This window comes from Sapajus apella, unplaced genomic scaffold (genome assembly GCF_009761245.1).
Source record: "Sapajus apella isolate SASKATOON/1434 unplaced genomic scaffold, GSC_monkey_1.0 scaffold16, whole genome shotgun sequence".
Taxonomy (NCBI): domain Eukaryota; kingdom Metazoa; phylum Chordata; class Mammalia; order Primates; family Cebidae; genus Sapajus; species Sapajus apella.
Genome location: NW_022436956.1, coordinates 14,074,695 through 14,091,862, shown reverse-complemented (window position 1 = coordinate 14,091,862; position 17,168 = coordinate 14,074,695). Strand labels below are relative to the sequence as shown.

At 45.7% G+C, this 17,168-nt stretch overlaps 1 protein-coding gene across 1 annotated transcript in view; it reads left to right on the top strand.

Annotated features, from left to right (window-relative positions):
- The window catches only part of TECTA (tectorin alpha), a 78,432-nt gene that overhangs the window by 13,500 nt on the left and 47,764 nt on the right, over positions 1-17,168 (top strand). Inside the window, exons 6-9 of the mRNA XM_032285166.1 lie at positions 1,379-1,791; positions 8,462-9,032; positions 10,951-11,543; positions 12,787-13,360. Coding sequence (XP_032141057.1) covers positions 1,379-1,791; positions 8,462-9,032; positions 10,951-11,543; positions 12,787-13,360 — 2,151 coding nt within the window. The remainder of the gene's footprint in view (positions 1-1,378; positions 1,792-8,461; positions 9,033-10,950; positions 11,544-12,786; positions 13,361-17,168) is intronic.

Here is a 17,168-nt window from a genome sequence, read left to right as displayed (position 1 = left end):
GTGACTAAATCTTTTCTCTCATTTTTTGACCCTATTTTCAACAGGTATAAAATGTAATTGCCTGTTGAAACATCATTGTTCTTGCTGGGCACATGGAGTCAAGACTGCTACTGATGTACCTGCGCCCTCCACTTGGGTTAACCTTGCAGCCTTGTGCGATTTACTAGATAGTCAATTTTATAAAAACTTGAGATGTTATTTACATTTCTTAATGCTGTGTCTTTGATACTTGCCTTTTCAGAATTTCTCGTTTTACAAGTGCTTCTACTTCTATCAACCCGTGCCAACTTTTTTATAGCATCGCTGTTCCCTGTGAGACAGGGATGAAAAAATAGCAGTATCCACATTTTACAGGTTAGGAAAACAGACATGTGGAAGTTGAGTCAGTAGTCTTGGAAATTGACTGCAGATTTATGACTACTGCCCACTTCTCTTGACCCCAACCCCCAAGCAAAAACTAGATCATAGCCCCCAGCCCAGAGAAGTTCCTATTTCAATTAAAGGTTGATGATAGCAACCAGAAAATTTCAAAGTTTTTTGGTGGGGGAGGTCATTTATTTAGAGAAATAATTATAAAGATGTCTACCAAAGAAATAATAGTGTTTTGAAAATTATCACATCCCTTCAAACCATTCCCCTCCTCCTTCCTTATTCTCTTCCTGACCCGGAATTTGTCAAGAAATTCTGTCCAGAGCATAGACAGAGAGGAGTCCTGGACTCAGACAGGGCCCTAGAGTAGGAAAGAAGACAATTTGTGTAGGTGTAAACCCTGCCTAAGCAGCATCTGCAGGATTCATGAGCCTTTATAAACGTGCCAAGAAAGTGGTCAGTGCTTTCCAGAATTTTCCTGGGGTGCTTGGGATTTATACTCATGTGTCTGACTCCTGATTAGTGCTATTGACCTTTTCCAGCACATACTGGGCCCCCAACAAATGTCTGTTGAATGAATGAACAAATTAGCAAACAAACAATGAGTGTTGCCTAGTAACCTGGGCAAACTGGGTCTTCTTTCGGAAAGAGAGGCAGGAAATGACTTCCAAGTGTCATACCCTTTCCCTGGATTAAATTGATAATGTGGTTTTCCTTGAATGTGAGTTTGCTCACCAGCCATGGAGATAATAATACCAAGAGCTTAGACTGGATTCAGACTCGGCTTGGAATCCCGGCTCTACCACGGAGTTGCTGAGTGATCTTGGATGCATTACTCAACTTCTCTTAAGCCTCAGTTTCCTCATTTGTCAAATGAGGGCGACTGTGCCTCCATAACAGGGTTCTTACGTGGATTAAATGGTGTAATGGAAGTAAAGCATTTAGCCCAATGTCTGGCACAGAGGGTAAATGCTCAGTAAATGTTGGCTCTAATGTCATTATTCCCCAGGACAGTTCCTTCGGCGAGGGGAGGTGTTTTGGGATGACTTGAACTGCACCATCAAGTGCCGCTGTCTGGATTTCAATAACGAGATCTACTGCCAGGAGGCTTCTTGTAGCCCTTACGAGGTGTGCGAACCCAAAGGCAAATTCTTCTACTGCAGCGCTGTGGAGACCAGTACATGTGTGGTGTTTGGGGAGCCACACTACCACACTTTTGACGGCTTCCTCTTCCACTTCCAAGGCTCCTGTGCCTACTTGCTGGCCCGACAGTGTTTGCAGACTTCCAGCCTTCCTTTCTTCAGTGTAGAGGCCAAGAATGAACACCGCGGGGGTTCAGCTGTCTCCTGGGTGAAGGAGCTCTCAGTGGAGGTGAATGGCTACAAGATTCTCATCCCCAAAGGAAGCTATGGAAAAGTCAAGGTGAGACCTTCTTTATCCTTCATGGGGAAATGGAGAAGCTGGAGATCTTCAGTCTAGGGAAGACTTCCCCAGATCTACTGGTTCTGCTGTTTGTCTCTCTACAGTGCCACAGGGATGCACAGCTCTCCCTGCCTTGCAAATAGCTTGTAAAATACTTTACTGGGCCAAATTTTATGTGTATGAGAGCTATCCTAAGCTTTCTCCTCAACATGTCTATCCACTTTTAAACTTAGAGTACATTTGCATTCTTAGTTCCCTCATAAACACTGATAGACACACACACACACACACACACACACACACACACACACACACACACACGTGCACAGCTCAGAAAAACTGAAGAGATAAGTTTCTCATGGTCCTGGCTTGCAATAATTGTAGCCACATAGGCATACCCTGGGGGTGGTGCAAACACAATACAAACCCCCAGCTCACTACAGCCTTTGATTAATAATCTTCACCCCACTTCAGCCCCAATTCGGTTTGCTCAAGAGCTGCTGCTTCATTTTCAGAGAAACCTCCAAATCGATTGATGTCTACAGAGACACCACCTGTGCAGGCACCTGGAGTGGCCTTGGTGACGTCCTTAGTGAAGCTTGGGTGGGAAAGTCCCATGAAAGCCCTGCCCAGACACCCCTCAAATAGAGCCCCCAACTCCCACCTAGAATAACAGAGAAGAACGTGGATCTCTGCTGGCCAGTTTAGCATATGCAAATGATTTCCGTCACTGTCCACCTGGATTTCGAGCGGGGACATCCACAAACGAGAGAAAGCAAAAAGCCACTAGCAATTACTCAATATGCGCAGGCCCCAATTTTCGTAATGTTAATCAAGACCTTGTTGCAACCATGTATTTAATCAAACAGTAATAACCAAGACCACAAGGGGCTGATTGCTGCAACCCTGTGCAATCCTTAATCCCCGTGCATGGAGGTCATTACAGAGATTACCAACCAGAACTGACGCCAATGCAGGGATTTCTTTCTTTTTTAAAAAAACATGTTGTAGTTTTAATTGATGTAGCATGTCCAACAAAAGACAGGACCAAGGAACTAATTCTACCCTTTCTGGCTCTGCCTTTCCCAGGTCTGAGCAGTTTATCAGTCTCATAATGAGGAAAGTGAGCTATTACTATGGTTGAAATGCCAGTGTGCTTGCTATTTGGTTAGTCTCTCTAGGGACAACTCCGTATATCAAATCAAGGCTAAGAGTTTAGGTACAGAAGTTTGGAGATCTTCCCTTTTAAATTTATATTGTGCTGTTGAGCACTGTACTTATCCTTGTAGATAGATGCTGGCATTTCAAGCTAGAAAAATTTTTCACTAGCTTCCCCTTACTTTCCTGTAAGTGGGGATGGCATGTATGATATCAGTAGTTGAAAAAGAAATCTTCATGCTTTATCCCTATTTTGTATTTTGATTAAAATTCTTTTTCGTTCTCAGTTTTTATTTTTTAGAAGGAAAGGGACACCGTCATTTCTTTCAGGCCCAGCAGCTCTGCTAATTTTGTGTGGCTCTGTTCCATCGTCCAAGTGTAGGGCACGGATTCCTCAATTTTCTGTTGCGACAGGGAGATGTGGATGTGAATGTAAATGTTTCAGAAAGAAAAGGTTATGTGACTCCAACTGCAAGCTAACAATGGCTTCCTTTTCCTTTTGCCAAATGGTTTCCAAGCGTCTCTGAATACACCTGCCCTGCTAGGGAGAGTGGCTCGGTGGATGGCAGAGCCCCGACCCAGGGTGATGTGGGGACAGGCAGGGAGAGGGCTGGGAAGCAGGAAGGAGCCTGAGACACCGGGAGGCAGCGGACTTCTTCAGCCACGCTGTGCCAGGCCAGAAATGGCCACTAAGATCTGTTCTTCCAAACCACAGACCCCCTTTCTCCAGCACTGTCTCCATTGCTGGGATTAGGAGGTTGGTTCTGTACATGGATTTTTCCCCATTGAACCATTCTCAAATAGCAAAATAAACATTGGGCCAGAGAAAGCCAGCATAAGTAAAAATCCATCTAGAATAAGTGTCTCCTTCTAGCTAATACCAGTTCTCATCTTTCTTCCCCACATGAGCACGAGTAGTTTAGTGTGCTTCAGTGAAAAGGGAGCCAAAGCCACCTAGCCCATGGCGTTGAGCAGCTTGGACTCTGGGGCTGGACCTGTTCAAATCCCTGTACCACCTCTGCCAGCTGAGTGGCCTCTTTGAGCTTCATTGTCTTTGTCTGTGAGATGGGGGCCTCTAGGAGGCAGGGCCCCTGGGCTGTAGCTGGCCTTGGAGACCTCTCCTCAGCGCTGGGTTACAGGCAGCATGGAGAAGTGGAGAGAACCTGGCTTTGGAGCTTGACTAACAGGAGTCAGGCTCTGTCACCTCCAAGTCACACCAGCCCCAATCCTTAATTTCCTCATCTGTAAAAGGGAAAAATGATAAGGACCTCTAAGGCAGTTATGAGAATTAAATAGAATGGCTACAGGGCAATGGCTAGTACAAAGCCTGGCACACAGTAGGAATTTGGTGCAGGCTAGCTCCCTATGACCATTCCCATGGAACTCTTTTTCAGTTCCAAGACCTATGCCTCTGGAACTCTACTTTTCTCCCCTCACACTGCCCCTGCCCACATCCTGGGAGAGGTACTGCGGAAGAGGAAAATGGCCAGAATGCAGGGAGAAGAGCAAGCAAACAGGCGAGGCTTATCAGCTGTTGGCTAACCATAGGTTGAGGACAGGGTCAGAGGAATGAAGCAAGGAATTACACTTCAGGGCAAGAGTTCTCTGGGAGCTCCTACTCTGAGCACTGCGGGACACAAGCACAATGCTTCTATAGTGAGAGTGAAAAGGGGTACAATGAACACTTATGCCAGAAAGAAACCAAGGTATCAACTGGAACATTACATCACCCACGTGCAAGGTCAGCCCAAGTGCGAAGAACAGATGCAGGGAAACTGGGGCCCTGGGGGTTGTGATGGTGGGGGGACTGTAGAAATACCCAGAGCCGGCCTACTCCATGGCTTCTGCTTTGGGACACATAGGACTTTGCCCCTTGTTAGCAGGAGCTTAAGTGAGAGCAGAGGAGCACACTCAGCAGTTGACATATTTGACATTCATAATTACACAAACTCTTGGGGAAGATTTCCCTTTCCACTCACTAGCACAGAACAGTACGTAAGTGTTCAGCACTCTTACTAGCTGACCTTACCTATAATATGGCTTTTCTCTCCCTTTTCTCTTAGAGTAAGAAAAGGCATATTATAGGCAAGGTCAGCTAGTAAGAGTTGGCTAACCCTTTACCTAGGAGATAAGAATAAATTAATGCGTTGGTTTTTCCTTCTACTTCTAGTTCTCTGCAGGGTGGTTTATTTCCCAAGCTTATTTTCTTATTCCCTTCCCCCATTGTTATGATCTAAATATTTGTGTCCACTCAAAACTTATATGTTGAAATTCTGATTCCTAAGGTGATGGTATAAGGAGGTGGGACCTTGAGGAGGTGATTAGGTCATGAAGGTTGAGCCCTTATGAATGGGATTAGTGCCCTTAGAAAGGAGGCCAGAGGGAGCTTATTTCTTCTACCACATGTGAACACAGCTGCAAGGTGCCATTTATGAACCAGAAAGTGGACTCTCGCCAGGCACTGAATCTGCTAGTGCCCTGACCTTAGACTTCCCAGCCTCCAGAACTGTGAGAAATAAATTTCTGTTATTTATTGGCTACCCAGTGTATGGTATTTTGTTCTAGCAGCCCAAACAGACGACAACAGAAGATTGGTAACAGGAGCGGGGTGCTGCTGTAATAAATACCAAAAATGTGGTGGCAGTCTGGGCACAGTGGCCCACACCTGTAATCCCAGCAGTCTGGGTGGCCAAGGCAGGCAGATTGCTTGGGCTCAGGAGTTCAAGAACAGCCTGGGCAGCATGGCAAAAGCCTGTCAGCCTGTCTCTCCAAAAAAAAAAAAAAAAAAGCCAGATGTTGTGGCATGCACCTGTAGTCCCAGGTACTCAGGAGGCTGAGGTGGGAGGATCACTGGAGCCAGGGAGGTTGAGGCTGCAGGGAGCCAGGTTTGTGCCACTGCACTCCAGCCTAGGGGACAGAGTAAGACTGTCTCAAAAACAGAAAAAAGTGGTAGCAGCTTTGGGTAATTGGTAGAGGCTGGAAGAGTTCTGAAGTACATTCTAGGAAAAGCCTACATTGTAGTGAATGAACCATTAAGAGTGATTCTGGTAAGGACCAACTAGTAATCTGTAGAGACAGAGAGTTGTGTATGGCATCTGCCATAGTAAATCTTGGAAGCGATGCTAGATCATCATCTCATCTCCTAAACAACTCAGAAAGTAGCAGTAATGATGACAGGAAAGACCCTTGTTTTTCTCATGTGCCAGGAATCAGTAGAGGTCCAGGACATCCTGGAAAGCTTATGTGCACTTATAGTCAAGCCCACCGAGGACTGCTCTAAGACAAGTCATTCCATCCCAGCCCATGAGCATGAGTGTCTATAGGTGCCAGGCATGGTAAGTGTGAGAAAGAAAATTAACTCTCTCTTTTTGAGACTTATCAAGCCACTTACTCACCTGAACTAGATGCCTGGGACTCACTCTTGATTCTTCTCTCATTTCTCATGCCCCACTGCAAAACCACTACATCCAGCTGTGTGTGTTCTGTAAGCTCATCCCTCCCTCTTCATGTCTGCTGCTAGTTTAGGCTCTCATCCTCATCACCTCCCTGGACTCTTGCAGCAATTTCCTGTCTGGCTTCTCTGTTTCTAACCTCAACTTCCTTCAATAAGTTCTTCATGCTAGCCAGGATGGACTTTCTAATACGCAAATCTGATAATGTCATTCCCTTGCTTAAAAGCCTTCAAGGGCTCTTCCTATAGAATAGAAATCTAACTTTTGTTTTGTTTTTAACATGGCTTAAAAGGCCCTCCAAGATCTGTTCTCAACACAGAAGCCAGAGAAATTCTTTCAAAGCAGAAGTCAGATTGTGCCGACCCTTTGCTTTAAACACTCCCTGGGCTCTCCATCTTGCTCAGAGTCAAAGCCAAAAAAGTCTTTACAGTGGCTGAGGCCCTACTTGTCCTGGCTGCTCTTCTCACTCTGACGTCATCTATTGCTGCCCTCTCCTGGCGTCTCTCTCCACACATTGTCCCCTATACCCTTTGTAATCCTGGGACCACCCAGGTGTTCTCCCAACCTAGGGCCCGCTGTTCCCTCCTCAAGAGAGGCTCTCACCTCAGATAACCACATGGCTTGCTTTCTTATCTCAGATGTCTCCTTCCCAAGGAGGTCTTTCCTGACCATTCTATTTAAAATTAGAAACCCTTTTTCTTAGCATTTATTATTATTATTATTTTTAAGTAGAGACAGGGTTTCTCCTTGTTGGTCAGGCTGATCTCGAACTCCTGACCTCAGGTGATCCGCCCATCTCAGCCTCCCAAAGTTTCTTGGCATTTTTTAAAAAAGGTATTTCCTGCTCTTTATTTTTCTGCATAATGCTCATCTGACATAAATGTTTTATTCACTTACTTTCCTTGTTGTTGGTCTCCCCAGCTAAAATATAAGTTCTGTGAGGCACAGACTTCTGTTCATTTCACTTGCTGCTAATTCCCAACTGTTAGAACAGTGCTTGGTACACATAAAGTCCTAAATATGTATTTGTAGAATGAATGGACCTTGCCTGTGCCTCCAGCCTCATCTTCAATCTTCAGCATCTCTTCCCTCTGGAGTCCAGTAACACGTCAGTGACTGCCCCCCAACGCCACCCAGCTGTTCCTCACCCTCCTGCCTCTGCTCTCTTATCTTGAAATTCTCTGCCCTTCCCGCGCTCTTCCTTTGACCACTTCTGTTTATCTTTGAAGACCCAGGTCAGACTTAACTGCCTCTAAAACCCTACATGTTTCCCCTATGCTAGATTCAACGTTCATTTAGTGCTCTCCCATTGCATCCTCTATTGACTTCCACTTAAAGAGTATGCTGTAAGTACTGATGCGTGTCCTGCTTCTTCAGCAAACTGAGAGCTCCTTGAGGGGCTGGGGCAATTGTATTTTTTAATTCTTTTCTTCTCAGTTTCCTCAGTTCCTGACATAGTGCTTGGTACCTAGCAGGGGTTTAAATGTGTTGTTGTTGAATGGTTACATGACATAGTTCTGATACAAGGAAGTTACAGGGCACAACACTTGGAGAATGCTACATCAGGATAGCCTCAAAGCTAAATGGTGTCCAACAGTGCCCCAACACATACTCGAGCTGAGAATGCGGTCAGGAGGACTAAAGGCAGTAAAGGGGTCCTGGCAAATACATGACTTAAGCTGAGACTTAAAAGAATGGATATTTAGAGGAATACAGAGAAAAAGGGAGGTGACTGGTCTTTGAAGAAAAGATTTGGAGCTAGCCAAGAGCCAGCCAGGAAAGGTTGACAACCATGCAGTCCCCAGAGGAGTCTGTAGTGGCACTAGGTACACCACAGCGATCACAGCCCATATACACAGTGCTTGGGCTGGCCCACAAGCAGCTCTCTTCAGTTTCCCCCAGGCCTTTGCCTTAATCACAGGGAAGCCCACTGGAGCCTGGACCTAAGGTGGCCGTTCTCTCTGGAGTGTTGAGTGGCTTTGCCTTCCTTTCCTGATCTCTGCTGGAACCCAGTGCCGGGCACCTGCTCACCTGCCTTTCACTATTACTGTTGTTGGCAGGTTAATGACCTAGTGACTTCTTTGCCCGTCACCTTAGACTTGGGGACAGTGAAAATCTACCAGAGTGGCATGTCTACTGCCGTGGAAACAGATTTTGGGCTCCTAGTGACTTTCGATGGCCAGCACTACGCCTCTATTTCCATCCCAGGCTCCTATATCAACTCCACTTGTGGGCTCTGTGGAAACTATAATAAAAACCCACTGGATGACTTCCTCCGCCCAGATGGCAGGCCGGCCATGTCTGTCCTGGATCTGGGAGAGAGCTGGCGTGTGTACCACGCGGACTGGAAGTGCGACTCCGGCTGTGTGGACAACTGCACACAATGCGACACCGCCACTGAAGCCCTCTACTTTGGCTCTGACTACTGCGGCTTCCTCAACAAGACAGACGGCCCCCTGTGGGAGTGTAGCACTGTCGTGGACCCCACCGCTTTTGTGCACAGCTGCGTGTATGATCTGTGCAGTGTGAGGGACAATGGCACGCTCCTCTGCCAAGCCATCCAGGCCTACGCACTTGTGTGCCAAGCCCTTGGCATTCCAATCGGAGACTGGCGAATCCAGACTGGGTGTGGTAAGCTAGCATCCCATCCCCATGACAGACTTCTCTTGTGCAGGGGGCAGGGATAGGCTTTGGGGGCTCCTCCAAATGTCCTTGTTAAGACTTGTGGCCCAAGAATGAGGGGGGAGGTTGAAATATCACAAGTTACAAAGAATGAATTGTGAAAGGATCTTTACTTTTGCACCCACTTAATATCACAGCCAGGAAACAAGAACCCATTGATGAACATACATGGTCTGGAAACATGGAAGGCATGGCAGGAAGTCCCGTAGCAGGGAATGGCACCTCCAGAGTTGAGCGAGGAGGTGGGGTGTCCAGAGGTGGAGGTGACTACTTTTGTGGCCGTTGAGTTAATGCAGCTGTGGGCCCGGGCCATCAAAACCAGCCCTTGGGAAAATAGCTCACCTCACACATAAAACTTGCAGCAATTTTTCCTTGGCACTTTCTTCTCTACTTTAAGACCCTTTAAGGTTTGTGCCCTGCCGCTGCTGCAGATGAGGAATACAGCATATGAGTGAAGAAGCCCTTTTTCTTAAATGTTAGGATGGTTAGGAAAAGCCCCAACTTTGCGGGAAATCCAGGCTTTTTTGAATCACACTTTTGGATTAAGCAGTTTGTACCATTTAGTTGTCTCATTATTTTTTCCTTCTTAAATATTTCCTTCTTAAATGTCCCACTTAAATATTTATTTCTTTTTCTAATTATATACAGTTTAAAAACAAATAGATTTAGTTTCCTTCCTAGTTCTTGGTTTTATCTACGTGAGTAAATAGAAAATTGTAATCCATGCATTTGAGAGTAGCAGGAAGGTGAGAAGATTTAAAGGTTTATTTAAGTTCCAAGGCTAGAAGGAGAATTCTTCCTATCAGTACAGGTTGGAGTCATATAAACCATCATGTATCAGGTTCAGTTCTTAAGATTGGTCAAACTATAATACAAGCAACTATATTCTTGCTGTGTAACTGATCAGACTCTCTTATGACCCGAACATCCATATTTGGATTCAAGTTGAGATTGAATACGACTTGTCTTTGATTCTTATATAAGCCAAGAGCATCCAAATTGCCTAACTAAAACGTCACAATGGCTATAGATATATATTTTCTAGTGGCACTACTTTCCCATCCTCCACATTTCTCTTTCTTTTCTCTCTCTCATTCTGGTGCATGGACTCCATTTAATTCAGAGAGCTAGTTTACCAGGCCCCTGAGCCCCTGCTTGTAGGATTCAGCGAGACTCAAACATTTATGTAGACCCAGATACTATTAAAGCAAGAACTGAGGATTTCTAAGGCAAGAAGGGCATTTAGAAGACATCTTGCCTAGTGTCCTGGAGAAACAGCCACACAAATTCTTTGAATTATTTGCAGGTAGCCAGGGTTCTTTCTTATTTTTAATATCCCAAGGAATTCATCCCCACAGCCTTCCTTGGTCACACTTAGGTATTTTAAGTGCCTCCCTGTTGCAAATTTCACGTTTCGAATTACTCCTCTAACGGTTACATTTTTCATTTCTCCTGAAAGTTGGATTTATTTCCTTCTAAGAATAGGCCATGCTCTTTAAAATCAGATCAATTTATATGTCCATCAGTGGACGCTCTTAAAACATCTCAATAGTGTGGATCGCCAAATAATAGACCTATACTGGGTAATCAGCAGTCTAGAAAGGATGGCATCCTGAAGTTTAATTTTAATCAAGATGATCACATTCCAGTAAAAGTTCTCAGTCCAGTCACGCTGCTCAGTAGTTATTAGGAGAGTCGTTGAGCTGGGTTTTACAGATGCAACCTCAATTCCCTCTTCCTCGAATGAGAGGGCTCTTGACCCTCACTTTAGGAACTAAGTTATCCAGGAGGGGCGTTAAGATTCTGGCCAGTTAGCACTCGGGGTCCGTTCACCTTGTTATCGGCTCTCTCCCTTTCCCGGTGCCAGTGTCCACGGTGCAGTGCCCCAGCTTCAGCCACTACTCCGTGTGCACCAGCAGCTGCCCCAACACGTGCTCCGACCTGACGGCCTCGCAGAGCTGTGCCACGCCGTGCACCGAGGGCTGCGAGTGCAACGAGGGCTTCGTCCTCAGCACCAGCCAGTGCGTTCCGCTGCACAAGTGCGGCTGCGACTTCGACGGCCACTACTACACCATGGGGGAGTTCTTCTGGGCCACGGCCAACTGCACGGTGCAGTGCCTGTGCGAGGAGGGCGGGGACGTCTACTGCTTCAACAGGACCTGCGGCAGCGGGGAGGTGTGCGCTGTGGAGGACGGCTACCAGGGCTGCTTCCCCAAGCGGGAGACCGTGTGCCTGCTCAGCCAGAACCAGGTGCTGCACACCTTCGACGGCGCCTCCTACGCCTTCCCCTCCGAGTTCTCCTACACCCTCCTGAAGACCTGCCCCGAGCGGCCAGAGTACTTGGAAATCGACATCAACAAGAAGAAGCCCGATGCAGGCCCTGAGTGGCTGCGGGGACTTCGGATTCTGGTAGCCGACCAGGAGGTCAAGATCGGAGGCATCGGGGCTTCGGAAGTCAAGGTAAGGCTCCTTGCTCCCTTGGAGGGGTTCCTGGTGCGTCCGGCCAGGAGGAGGAGCTCGCCATCCTCTTCAGGTTTGCCCTTCTGCCTCTGCCTGTGAGTGGATTCTAGGAAGAAGATGGCTCCAGATGGGAGCATTTTCTAATGATCTGCACCAAATTGGACTTATCAGGTGGAGAAATGGCATGCACTGGGATTGGATAGAGCAGGACTAGCTCTCTGGAATAGCAAATACTTACAGAACACTTACTATGTGCCAAGCACTATTCTAAGCCTCTTATAAGCAGTGTCACACTTGATCTTATGATCCTCACTTTACAGATGAGAAAACTGAGGCACCGAGAGGCTAAGTAACTTCCACAGGGAAACTTAACCCTGAAAGGGGATTCACACGCTCCTGGCTGGCTCCAGAATCTGTGCTCTTAACTCTTGCACCCTGCTCACTCCCCTACCTGTACATCATCTATGTGGAGTGATGTAAGGGGTGACTCCACCCCTCTGACTTGCTCTGAAAAAACCATCATTAGGCATCCAGGCTCATAGATCCTTAGCTCTAGAGGGAATCTTGAGAGTTATCTAGTGCATCTCCTCATTTTCACATGAAGATGCTAAAAGGGTAAGTGAAGGTCCCACAGCTAATTGTTGCAGAACTGGGATGTGACATGCATTTTATGTCACCTGAAGTCTCCTTTGGAAAACAAAAGCCAACACAGCACTGTCCAAAGACATGATAAAATATCCATCCTCAAACTGGAAAGGATGTGTTTTTATTCCCACTGCCAAAATGGCAGAGCTTAATTTATTAATCGACTAGTAGGAGGTAGACAGGTGAATGGACAGCAAGATCATTAGAGGTATGCTATGTGCTCCCGAGGAGCTGGGACCCAGAAAAAGTAAGATTGGAAGAGAAAAGGAGCTAGAAAGGCAGGGAAGAAGGGGAGCTGTTTTGAAAGACACCAAAGCAGAGGTGCCAGGCAGCAGGAGGGAGCCATGTATCTAAGACGATTTTTACTTGCCTTTCAGTTTAGTTTGTTTTGGGCTAACTTTGGGTCCAGAACACACAAAAATAAACAGCAAATAGGTCTAATCAGGGGAATCCCAAAAATAGATAAATAAATAAATAAATAAATAAGCCCATGACAAGTCAGCTGGTATCTGTGTGGGTTCTATAGACCATCAGCTTCTTGACCTCTCTGGAAAGGCTTAACCTCTCTGGAACTGATAAGAATGAATTGATTTTTCAGTTGAATGGTCAGGAAGTGGAATTGCCTTTTTTCCATCCTTCGGGGAAGCTGGAAATTTATCGAAACAAAAACAGTACGACAGTGGAGTCCAAGGGTGTGGTGACCGTCCAGTACTCAGACGTAGGTCTGTTGTATATCCGGCTATCCACCGCATACTTCAATTGCACGGGGGGCTTGTGCGGCTTCTTCAATGCCAATGCCAGTGACGAGTTCTGCCTCCCCAACGGCAAGTGCACGGACAACCTGGCAGTGTTCCTGGAAAGCTGGACAACTTTCGAGGAGATCTGCAACGGGGAGTGTGGGGACCTGCTGAAGGCCTGCAACAACGACTCAGAGCTGCTCAAGTTTTATCGAAGCCGCTCGAGGTGCGGCATCATCAACGACCCCTCCAACAGCTCCTTCCTGGAGTGCCACGGGGTGGTCAACGTCACTGCCTACTACCGCACCTGCCTCTTCCGCCTGTGCCAGAGTGGGGGCAACGAGTCAGAGCTCTGTGACTCTGTGGCCCGGTACGCAAGCGCCTGCAAGAACGCCGACGTGGAGGTGGGGCCCTGGCGGACCTATGACTTCTGCCGTAAGTTGGGGTTGGATTCTGGGAGAGGCTCTCTAGGCGGGAAATACATGCCATACTGGGCCTTACTCAGGACTTCCCTCCCAAGTGGGACTGAGCTCAAGGGCGATGTTAATTACTATGTATACCTGCCCTAGTCTGATGTGTCTCCCCAAAGACTCATCACCCCAAACCAGACAGCTTCTCATCTTTACTTTTGTTCCCAACTGCACAGTACCTCTTCACTGTAGAACAATTAGCCATCCTATTTATATGTGGTTTTATCGAGCAGAGGGTAGAGACACCATGTCAAAGGACTGGAAATCTTTGTGATGGCTGTGTAGGTGCCTTTCCCCTTGGCAAAGAAGAGCCCCATTCATTTCGATAGGAGGTGATGGCCAGGGCGCCTTTAGGGCATAGAGATTAGCATGCTCCCCAGAGCAAACCTGTCAATGGGTATTAAGAGAGTCCTGTGTTGCTGGCTTTTAATTTTGTCCCAAGAGTATCTGACCCCTCTCAGCAAGGCAATGGCAAGTACTAGTAGTAATTAGAATACTTGCTGGGAAGACCTGATATATAACACCCTTGGTTATGGGGAGGTCACAGGGAGAAGCAACATGGCAGAAGGCAGGATCTACTCCTGGGGCAAAAAATGCCTCATCTGGGCTTCAGCACACATCCCTCTCCCTCCACAAAGTTGGGCCCCACACCAAAGCCACGGCCGCCATTAAGATTTCATCCCCTACGTCTGTGTATCTGTCCTCCATTGTATTTTTTTTTTTTTTTTTTTGAGACGGAGTTTCGCTCTTGTTACCCAGGCTGGAGTGCAATGGCGCGATCTCGGCTCACCGCAACCTCCGCCTCCTGGGTTCAGGCAATTTTCCTGCCTCAGCCTCCTGAGTAGCTGGGATTACAGGCACGCGCCACCATGCCCAGCTAATTTTTGTATTTTTAGTAGAGACGGGGTTTCACCATGTTGACCAGGATGGTCTTGAGCTCTTGACCTAGTGATCCACCCGCCTCGGCCTCCCAAAGTGTTGGGATTACAGGCGTGAGCCACCGCGCCCCATTGTATTTTTTTAATTGGCAAAAGTACTTTTTAATGTGAAATAATTTTAGACTTACAGAAAAGTTGCAGGAATAATGTAGTCTACCATTCTCTCAATTCCCTCATCGTTAACATTTTAACACATTTTCGTTATAATTTTATCTCTAAAAATATACTCAGTCTTTTTCTAAACCACTTGAGAGTAAGTTGCTGTCATTATGCCTGTTTGTACCTAAATATTTCACTGTGCTTCCTAAGAATAAGAACATTTATATGACCATAACACAATCATTAAAATCAGGATATTGCCGTTAATACAATACTATTATGTAATCTGATGACCATGCTCATATTTTGTTAGTGGTTCCAATAATGTCTTTTATAGCCAAAAAAAAATCAAAACAAAACAAAACAAAACAAAACCCTGGAGTCCAATCCAGGATCGAATGTTGTATCTTATTATGTCTCTGTAGGTGCCTCTAATCTGGAGTAGGTCCTCAGTCTTTGACTTTCATTGTCTTAGCATTTTTGAAGAGCACAGGCCAGTTATTTTGCAGACTGTTTCTCAGTTGGAGTTGGCCTGTATTTCCTCATGGTTACATTGAAATTATGCAGTTTTGGCAGGAATACCACAAAAGCCGTGATGTGTCTTCTCAATGTATCATATCTAGAGGCCACTGATGTTGGTTTGTCCCGTTACACTGAGCATGATAGAATTGATCACTTGCTTAAGGTAGCATCTGTCAAATTTCTCCATTGAAAGTTACTGTTTTTTTTTTTAACCATATAATTAATACATATTTTTCAGGGAAATATTTTCAATTTAGATAGCTATTCTATTCTTCAAATTTTCATTCACTAGATTTAGCATCCAGTGATGATTTTTGCCTGAATTGTTTATTACTGTTTGTAAAATGGTGATTTTTTTTTCTAATTCAATAGCTCCTGCATTTATTAGTTGGCATTCTATTGTAAAGAGATTTCTTTTTCACCTATTTATTTATTTTTGTTTATTTACATGAGTACGGACTCATGGATTCCTACTTAACCAATTGTATCTGTTATCATAATTTGTTTTTATGCTGGAATTGTTCCCTATATGGCCAGTTGGAATCCCTTCCAGCAGTGGTTTCTGTTGACATGGTTGACATGCGCTTCATCATTTATTGCTTCCACCAGGCACAATGTAGTCCAGGCTCATCTTGTACTTTCTCTGCTCCAGCCTTGGATTAGCCATTTCTCCAAGGATCTCTGGTTCCTTCCAGTGGATCATAGTGTTGAGGCAATAGGATCTGGGTGTCTGGGGTGCCCTTTTCTTCCTAGAGTGTCATTGACTCTAGCGTCCCTTAGTGGAGAGAGTTAGGAAATGCAGGTACGGCCTATACACACCCTCCATACACATTTTTACGTAGCTAGCTATGTCGCTCTCTCTTTTTACCTGTCTCTGTCTCTATCTCAGCCTGAGTTCATACTAAATCTACAATTTCAGTCCAATACCACGGAGTTTTCTAGTTTTCCATTTTTGATTTCTTTTCTCTGAGAATGAGAAAACTGGCCCATTGTATTTCTTCCTAAGTTTGTTTATTTTCTTAGCTTCTTATTTTGAAACAATTTGAAAGCTACGTAACAGAACACCTGTATACCCATTGCCCAGATTCACCTATCGATAACATGTGTTCACTTGTTTTATCACTCCCTCCCTCTCCCTGTCTCTTCCGTCCTCCCTCCCTGCTCTCCATATAAGAGTGAGTTGTAGACTTCATGCCCTCTTACCCGTAAAACTTAGAGTAGAGGCATTTACATATATAACCACAGTTCAGTTTTCAACCTAGAACATTAAACATTGATACAGTAATTTAATAACCACATTCCAATTTTGTCAGTTGACTGAGCAGTGTTCTCTGCAGCTCTTTTGGGGTGCAGGGGGACACTCAGCACAGGCCTAGTCTGGAATCACATGTTGCATTTCGTCATCATGTCTCTTTAGCCTCATAACTTAGTTTTCTCTGTCTTTTCCGTTATGGACATTTTTGAAGAACACAGCCTCCCTGCCTTTTAAAACAGAATGACCCTCCATTGGGGTGGATGTCCCACCCTGATGCGCTTCAGCTGTGCATCTCCACTCAGCCTCCCGGGCCGGTGCCATGTGGCATTTCTCATGGAATCACAGCACATGTGGAAGCACGATCTTGTCCAGCCTCCCCTCGTTGATGATGTGCATGTTGATCCCAAGGTCAAGGTGTTGTTGAATGTCTCTGCTGTAGCGTCACTGTGACCTTTTCCTTGCAACTAATAAGCAACCTGTGGAGAGATACTTTAAGAGCGTGCAAACATCCTGTCTGTCAGTCTGTCTGTCTGTCTATCAGTCGTCTTATCAATCTGGACATGGATGCCTGTTTTTTCCAGTGACCTATGTTTCATATTCCACTTATTAATTATTTTTGGTGTTAAAATTGCTCCAGATTGGCCTGTAGGAGCTCCTTGAAGCTGGCTCCTGTGTCCTTTCGGCATGCCTCTGTCATTCTGTTTTGATCACTTTCTTCCCTTTGGCATAACAAGATGCTTCACACTCATCTTGTAATCTTCCCTGCCCCATGCTGGAATCAGCATGACTCCAAGAAGCCCTGGTAAGTGGGGAATGTTATTAGAAACCAAGATGTAAGGGAGGTGTCCCCATTGCTCTTAGGGTGTTTTTGCTTTGCCTCTAGCCCCTTTCAACAGACAGAGCTGAAAACCAACACACACACACACACACACACACACACACACACACACACACACACA